Raw genomic sequence first — 9,264 nt, 5'->3', positions numbered from 1 at the left:
TTTGTCGTTCTTTGATAACAGAGAAGATAGCACAAAAACTTGTGCTTGTCAGACTTAACCTCAACAAACGACATACAGACATTGTAACTAAACCACTCATTACCATTTACGACTTTAACCTTTGTATAGAATCAGCTGATCAATGAATTAATAATAGTATGCGTACTTTATGACTTTGTAGAATGTTTATAAAACAGAATTAGTCAACTAATGGTGAAATAAACCATAAAGCGGGAATGAATATTACAGATTATTAAATACTTACTATAACATTACAGATGATTGGCCAGTCTTACAAATGTTGATATTAAAGTTCGCGCCACCGCAAGGATTTCAATTTCCATGCGCCCCCCTCCAACCACGTGAGAGTTTCAAGTACCAACTTCATCCAACGAAGTTCCAAGTATAACATAAAGAACAACGAGAACAGTGTAACTGCAGCTGTCGTTGGTTCATCGGAACAAGCTCCGACGTTCCGAATGTTATCTCGGAGTCGGAACATGCCTTGTGCAACGCGGTACTGCGAGCCCGCAACAGCTGGGCGAGTGAGCAGCTCGGAGTCGGAACACTGTTATTTCGGAACAGGAGGTTCCGACCTACTGTTAATTTTTGCAACAGTTCCGAGACCGGAACAGTTCCAAAATAACTGTTGTGTTATTTTTTATCCATCTCTACAATTCAGACTCTTAGATATTTAATAAGTAAACGAATAGGAACATACATAAATGGAATTAGCTTTTCTAATTACACCAATCTGCTTCATATGGACATACTTAGCGCATTGCAGTGCAATTTCGTTGTTTTATAGAAGCTTGATACTATTGGTACCGCTGAATGATATTATGCCGAACGCTCCTCATTTTAATTTCGAGTGGGGATCGCAGATGTGCAGTTCATGGTTGTTTGTAATCGGTTAAGTGTTGTGTGCGTGATTTAATGTTTGTGTTGGATAATTGGAGGATGTGGATAAATGTACGGCCTGAGAATATCTTCGCGAGTTGAAAGGTTAGTTACACATTTTTATTGTAGACTATATTTGACATTTTCTGAAGATGATTGTTTGTTAAAATCTTCCGTTGGTAATTTGAAAGGTGAAGCTAGCGTTGAGGTTGTTCCGTGATTTCGGAAGTGTAAATCGTTTAATTTAGAAGATATTTTTTGTGGATATTTGGTTGATGGTATATAGGATATAACAAAAGCATAATCTAACCAAACGTAACTTGTCACAGATTCATGATTATATGCAAGGTGTATAATCACGAGTACGAAGGGAACTACTTCAGCGCTAGTTTAGCTATTCAAAACTGTGATAAATGGTAGAACGGGAAGGTTAGTTCAGTATCATGTATTGCATTACTTTGAATATAATACAGCCGTTTAAAAGTAGAGCTGTTTGAAGTTAAATAAAAATGTATAATATTGTATTTTAATTAATTTATCGACGAACGTATACTAGTTCTAGTTTTTATGCATGGACACATGTCTGTGTATGTATGCGTGTGAATGGTAAAATGCAACGCTGTATGACTCTGTCATAGAGTGCGTACAGTTATCTGGGACCTATATTCTCTACCGTATAAATTTGGGTTGTAATATCATAGCAGACTATATTCTTTATAGTGTAGCTTTCACACCACTCAAGTTAATTCTTTATAGTGAAGCTTTCACACCGCTTAAGTTACTTCTTTATAGTGAAGCTTTCACACCGCTTAAGTTACTTCTTTATAGTGAAGCTTTCACACCGCTTAAGTTACTTCTTTATAGTGAAGCTTTCACACCGCTTAAGTTACTTCTTTATAGTGAAGCTTTCACACCGCTTAAGTTACTTCTTTATAGTGAAGCTTTCACATCGCTTAAGTTACTTCTTTATAGTGTAGCTTTCACACCGCTTAAGTTACTTCTTTATAGTGAAGCTTTCACACCGCTTAAGTTACTTCTTTATAGTGAAGCTTTCACACCGCTTAAGTTACTTCTTTATAGTGAAGCTTTCACACCGCTTAAGTTACTTCTTTATAGTGAAGCTTTCACACCGCTTAAGTTACTTCTTTATAGTGAAGCTTTCACACCGCTTAAGTTACTAATATCACACAATGTAGCATTCATTCATTCATTAATTCATTCATTTTATTCCATGGATCTTACATTAGCAATGAAGCTTTAAGATGTGGATCAAGTCAAAATTTTACAAAATTAAAATTTTTAAGCGAAATGTAGTGAGACGAGGCCGAAGATTCGCCAACAGATTACCTGGCATTTGCCTTATTGTGGGGCAAAACCTCGGAAAACCCAACCTGGTAGGCCTAATCAGACCAAACGGGGATGAAGTGAGGTGAGGCCGAGGACTCGCCATAGACCACTCGGCATCCGCCCCATAGCTGAGGAAGGAACCAATCAATCAGACCAGACTTTGAAGAATTTTCGTTAGTCAGTTCTGCGTTTGTGTAAGATAGATTATAATATTATGAAATACTACTTAATTGGCCAGTTTGTTCCAATTTGGCTTTCTCAGATAGGTTATGATGGAATCTTCTTGGATCACGAAAATAGAGGACCCATAATAAAATTAGACCAATATTTTGCACCATTTTCATCTTGTTCTATTTTTTAAAGATACACATTAATTCAAACTAGTTTAGCCTATTATACTTTTTGTTGTTTTGCCGTACTAAGCTTACTGGTGTTTAAAGTTAACTTTCAAGTTCTAAAATATAATGCAATAGTTATTCGAGATCCGAGGGTACCTCCGATTTTAACGATGTCTTAGGTCCGGTTTCTGGAACGACAGATATGGAATCCATAAGCATATGTAGTCGATAAATTAAACATTTCACGTAAATACTGTTTCTGGAAGGATAAATAAAGTTATTGATTTCACAAATCGTTTCGTAATTTATCTAGCCACAAATCGTCATTGTAAACGCTTATTGGTTCCATAACGAGTTAAGATGGCGGACACCCGTAACGTTTCATGAAGTTAATATTAATGAAACAGTGTGGTTCTAACTAAATACGAAGAAGCTAACCGTAATTATAACATGGATACTTCATCTTCTTCATCAGACGAAGAAATATTATATGTTTTACGACTATGACTATTACCAAGGCCTAGGGTTTTCAGGGACCGTTTAAATCCATTTGAGATGTTCGACGAAAGAGAATTTAAAATACTTTTCCGATTAGGGAAAGATATCGTTATGGACATATTACGACAAATTGGACCACAATTGGAACATGTTACTCAAAGAAATATGGCAATATCAGCATTAATACAGATTTTGATTACTCTTAGGTTTTATGCAACTGGAGCTTTTCAGCTAGTTATTGGTGACTTATTTAACGTTCACAAATCAACCGTTTGTCGAATAGTGAAAAAAGTGACACACCATATTGCAGTATTAAGACCAGATTTCATACAAATGCCAACAACAGAAGAAGAAATCCGGCAAACAAAGGTGAAGTTCTTTCACGTGTGCCAGTTCCCAGGAGTACTGGGATGTGTTGACGGGACCCATATTCCCATTGAATCCCCTGGTGGTAATGAAAGTGAGCTGTATAGGAATAGAAAAACTTGGTTTTCTATAAATGTACAGGTGGTGTGCTCTTCTGACATGCAGTTTTGTAATATTGATGCTCGCTGGCCAGGCTCCACTCACGATAGTACAGTATTCAATGCTTCCTTCCTACGTGCACAACTAGAAAATGGTGACTTTGAAAATGGATATTTACTAGGGGACAGTGCATATGCTTGCAAAAGTTACATGATGACACCACTTTTAAATCCCATTACCCATGCTGAAAACCAGTATAACGAGGCCAATATTAAAACACGAAATGTAGTCGAAAGGGCAATTGGATTATGGAAAAGAAGATTTCCTAGCGTTGCATTGAAGATGCGTACTAAAATTCCAAGAACACTATCAATAATCGTTGCTACTGCAGTGTTACACAACATTTGTATAATCGGTGGTGATAATATGCCAGCTGATTACATGAATATTGACTTACCTCAGGATCCTGATGTCCCAAATCTGCCAAATAATCAAGATGTTAGAGGTCATGCTATAAGGAGAAATCTTATTGATACACATTTCAATGGACAACAGTGAACGTTGTGTGTTGACGAAGAAATAAAATTAAACAGCACTGACATTTATTAAGGAAATATTGAAAATGAATGAAGAATTTGTGTACAAAACTTCTACAACGTAGTTAACCATGCTTCTTGCTTAAATAATACACTGTCACATAATAATCACTGTTTCATCTTTTCATATTCCATAAGTTTTATTTTTAATTCCACATCTTTAATATTCTGTTCTGTTTCCATTAATTTAATTGTCCTCTTTGAAACCTCTTCTTTCAGTTGTAATTCTATATCTGATATTTCTAATTTCCTACTGTGAATTTCCAAATCCAACTCATTCTTAGAAATCTTTCTTTGTTTAATACTATCCACTAGCCTACTTGCCACTGTAGATTGTGCACATTTCTTTTTCATTGCTTTTTTCACTGGTGTTTCATGTGGGAGTGAATTTTGTGAAGGATTTTCCACGAAAGATGATGCCTGAACTGATGATGGTAGTGGTGATGATGGTGGTGGTGGTAGTGGTAGTGGTGATGCTGCTTCTGGTTCCAAAATAAATGTTGCCAGGACTGTTCCTTGTGAAGCTTGTAGACCTACATCTCTTTGTTGTTCTGGAGCTGGGGATGAACAAGCGTCCTCAGAAGCAACCACTTCTGTAAAAAAAAAAGTATATATATATATATATATATATAATTTGTAAACTCTTAGGTCTAATTATACTATTATATATTATGCTTAAAATTTGTAAATATGTTATATGATTCAGTCTTTTTGTTACAATTATTAGATAAGATGAAAATAATAAAATTATACATGTACTGATTACCATTTTCATAATATGCCGAACTAGAATCATATGGCGAATCAAGAGGTTCAAATTGTGGTGCTAGAAGAGAAAGTAACTTGGTGCCTGTTTCAGTTACTTCTGGGGTGTGTGTACCTCCTCCAGTTTTGTATTTTTCCACCTATAACAAACGCAAAACAATTAAAGAAAACATACCGAACAATATTACTCATTTCCATTTTATATGTAATTGTATAGACATGGACCTTAAATGGTTACATTAGATTAGGCATATCATATTAATATTATACATACTTTAAATAGGTGAAGTTAGGAATAATATCATGTATTCATATTAAACATAAATAAATTCAAAGATACTTACTCGATCATCATGGTTATCCTTTCGGACCTTCTTCTTCAGTGTATCATATAATGCATGTAATTGCTTAATGGTCCTTGGTCCTGTCTCTGAAGATGCATTATAAACATCTCTTATTTTCTCCCATGCCTCAAGCTTTTGTTTGACGAATTATCTGTTCTTTTATTTTCTACAATGTGTTTATAACTTAAGCAAATGTCTATCAATAACTGCTTCTCAACTTCAATGAAGTTCTTTCCTCTCTTTACGATTTTACCTTCCGTTACGATGAAGATAAAAGCAATAAACAATAAATGTATCAACTACTGCCTGTTGAGCGATCTAGCAGACAGTGGTATCAATAGAAACAAAACAACAACCGTGAAATGTTCGATATGTTATCGAACAGTACTGCCAACAGAAGACATTATGGAAGGTTTTGAATCACTAGTTATTGAAAGAATGTTTGTGGAATAAACATGTTTGAGAAACGCACACAGATGTTATACATTCAACAACTTATGAGTTCTATTATTATTTGCTCTATAAGTAGAATTTTATGCAACCGGGCCTTAGTGAAGTACTTCGTTTAACCGAACTAAGCGTCATTCCTCGCAATGCAAGGTCTATTTCAAATTGAACTCTTTCATTCATTCATTGTTCTGCCCAAGGGCAGGTCTTTCACTGCAAACCCAGCTTTCTCCACTCCTTCCTGTTTCCTGCCTTCCTCTTTATCTTCTCATATGATCTATAACTTAACGTCGTCTGTCATCTGATACCTTCTTCTGCTCCGAACTCTTCTCTTGTTCATCTTTTATTTCAGTACATCCTTCAGTAGGCAGTTCCTTCTCAACCAGTGACCAAACCAATTCTTTTTCCTCTTCCTGATCAGTTTCAGCACTTTCTTTCTTCACCCACTCTTTCCAACACAGCTTATCTCTCGTAGTACACTCCAAGTATTTGAAGCTGTCCACTTGCTATACTACCTCATTAAGAATTCGCAGGTTTACCTTCTTTATTTTTATTCCTACGACCATGGTCTTCGTCTTGTTTGCATTTATATTCATCTCATACTGCTCACAGCTATCATTTAGCTATTGAACTGTGTATTCATTAATTACACTAGCCTGCGAATTTCAACTTTGTGTTTGTTGCCTGAAGTAAATAATGTGATTTTATATAATGTCGATGTGCTCAATTCGAATTTTCAATCCGTTTACTTCTATCACGTCACGTTTGTTTGCAAAATCACTTTAAATGTATTGTATAATTACGTGAATTTCATCACAGACTTTTTCATTTCACTTTTTTATTTCAAATGCAAAAGCAATATTTAAAAGACACAACTTGCTGAAATTATGTGTATGGTTGTTCATATATGTTACTAGAGTGTTTTTGCTTTGTTTTGTCTTGTTTACTTCACTATTGCATGTATAAATTAGCACAATGCATCACACAAAAAATTACACCACTTTTTCTTAGTTAAGGAAGTCCTCCTGCTCCTCTTTCTTTTATTTTTGTCTTCAGGTATTTCACTCTTTAACATCCAACAATAATGAGGATGCATACTGGTGCTACATCGTCCCTAGTATCTCCTTTCGAACTCCTGCAGATCCTTGTTAAATCGTTCACCTTGCTCTTCACTCAAAAATCCTAGATTTTCGGGGAAATAATCTAGGTGAGAAAACAGAAAATGAATTTTGATACTCATGTTACAACCAAGTTCCTTGTATGGTTCAAGCATGTTAGCCATATTGTTTCGGTAATTAGGTCCCTTGTTGTTACCAAGAAATTTTAAAACAAATTCACAGAAAGATATCCATGCTGCTTTCCCCTTTTCATCCACAGTGTTTTAAATGCTGCATCAGACATCTGTTTTCTTTAGTCAGGACCATTAAATATGTCTTCTTTTAATTTGCTTCAGATAGTAGTGGAAATTTCTCACATATGTATTTGAAACAATCTCTTTCCTTATTTAAAGCCACGTTCTGCAGCACCCGACTCTGGTAGATAGTCACTGGCACTCGTCACAATTTCCCTCACCACTACATCAGACTCAGATGAAAACTATTCAAGATTTTCTAGTCGCACAGTGATTGGTACATCAGGCCCATGGGGTACAGGTAAAATGGCTGATCGAATAACTGGATACACGATATGCTTTTTATTTTTAGAATCGTACCCCTTCACATCACACGAACAGAAGTAGCAGTCATTACTATGGTTCGACTGCTTCTCCAAACCATAGGTACTCCAAAAGATAGCAACAGTCTTCTGCCGTTGATCCAATGATGAAGTTCTTCAATGCATACTCAACATACTTTGTATGGTGCCCAAGCTTTACTTTGGTCTCCAAGTTTGATTCCAAAATGAGCAAGATATGACTTTTTCACAAAATCTGTAAAATTACGCCTCTGCTTAGGCAATGTGTACATTTTATATAAGTTATATAACAAAAATGGCCTGGATTATTTATACATTCTCGATGCGACATGGTAAATACTTTCTTACTGAACTAAAAACTCTCAACTTTCTACTACACAATAAAGCTTCAAAAACTGATTTCGTTTCGTTTCCAGATGAAACACAGACTATTGAAATATGAAAGGAACTAGTTGAGTTGAGTCTCTCGCCAAGATATGGCTGACATTTCTATCTCCCACAAATAAAGATAATGGCAAGGCTGCACGTTATTTCACCCTAACTTCCCTATACGCTTGCACCCTCTATCTGCTAAGAAACATCTGTTATCCTCGATTTTCAATATAAACATCTTAAAAATATTTTGAATACATTTGGTTTTCATATCTTAACATACTAAAACTACAGTTGTTAAAGTATTAGACTATAGTTCAAATAATTACGCTATAAATTGTCGTAATATATTATAAGAAAATTAAAAAAAAAATGGTACGTGATAGGAACTTTCTGGCTTCGAATTTGACTTCAGCATGCTAAAAATACCCTAAAAACATTAAAACTTTGGAGGCAGAAATTTCATCGCAGACTAGTGTTATTTACAAAAGCGAGATGGCCTATTTACATATTTAAATTTTATTTTTTGTTAGTATTTTATACTCATTATGAAGTATAAATATTTAGACTCGATGCTTCAGTGTTTGTTACGAGATAGTTACCCTTAATAAAGCTTCATTAAGGCTAACATACGTCCCGTGGAAAAGTAGGACTGCGTTCATAAAACTTTTGTTGGTACAGAGAAGTGTTTCGACCTTCGTTGTAAACCTCAAGTTTTTGTGAATATAAACAGGTTCTTGTACATACAGTATAGCCTACTGTATTGATATTGGCAGTTACGCGGTTTGAAGACGTGACCATGGCAACCGCTGAACCTGCCACCCAGAGTCCATGCTGACATTCGCGACTTATTCACGTTAGCACGTGGTAGCAGCTGTTTGTGTGGAGGAATCTAATCTTCGTTACTATGTAACAGCAAGTATTGGTGTTCGTCATGGCTATTCTTCTCACAGTCGTTTTGTGTTGATGGAGGTACAATTATTTCTAATTTAGTTTTAAATTTAACTAGCTGTGTGTGTGTGTGTGTGTGTGTGTTTTTCTAACGCGATTTATAGTGTTCGTGCATTTATAAAATGTCGCAAGACAGTAAGTTCTTACTCCCTTAGTTAACGGCAGTTTTACAGAACAAACTTTAACTTAATTATACCTCGGAAAATCAATATATTGCCTGCGTGTATTTTTAAAACCACTCTCTTATTTTGAATAACATAATTTTCATTGGCGATGTGATCGCGAAGGGATTAATTTTATTATCCAACTTGTAGACTCGTCAGAAATAACATCACTAACATCTTTCGCTGTATTTACGTCATCAGGATAAACTGAAATAGGCCTGATTCCGCGTCATTATCAGGCCACTGATACTAATATCTGAAACGCCTAGCTCAGGTAAACCACACGGTCCACTATATTTCTGTATTGTTCGCCACACTGTGACATTCTGATTTATGTAGGCCTGTCACTGCCATACGAGACATTATTAGCTGATGTAAGGTTGCC

At 35.6% G+C, this 9,264-nt stretch overlaps 1 protein-coding gene across 1 annotated transcript; it reads right to left on the bottom strand.

The window, feature by feature from the left end:
• Window positions 1-4,252: 4,252 nt before the first annotated feature.
• Window positions 4,253-6,266, bottom strand: LOC138693804 (uncharacterized). The gene is made up of 4 exons (XM_069817605.1): window positions 6,240-6,266; window positions 5,254-5,385; window positions 4,911-5,049; window positions 4,253-4,737 (listed from the first exon to the last, which is right to left on the bottom strand). The coding sequence occupies exons 1-4, from the start codon at window positions 6,264-6,266 to the stop codon at window positions 4,253-4,255; spliced, it is 783 nt and encodes a 260-aa protein (XP_069673706.1).
• Between the last annotated feature and the right edge of the window lie 2,998 nt (window positions 6,267-9,264).

This window comes from Periplaneta americana, unplaced genomic scaffold, assembly GCF_040183065.1.
Source record: "Periplaneta americana isolate PAMFEO1 unplaced genomic scaffold, P.americana_PAMFEO1_priV1 scaffold_21, whole genome shotgun sequence".
Lineage (NCBI taxonomy): Eukaryota > Metazoa > Arthropoda > Insecta > Blattodea > Blattidae > Periplaneta > Periplaneta americana.
This window is presented reverse-complemented; position numbering and strand designations above follow the sequence as displayed.

Coding starts and splice junctions, on each gene's coding strand:
- LOC138693804 (XM_069817605.1), bottom strand. CDS start 6,266: ATGGTCGTAGGAATAAAAATAAAGAAG. Junction 5,050..5,253: donor AGGATAACCATGATGATCGA/GTAAGTATCTTT, acceptor CGTTTGTTATAG/GTGGAAAAATACAAAACTGG. Junction 4,738..4,910: donor TTCGGCATATTATGAAAATG/GTAATCAGTACA, acceptor TTTTTTTTACAG/AAGTGGTTGCTTCTGAGGAC.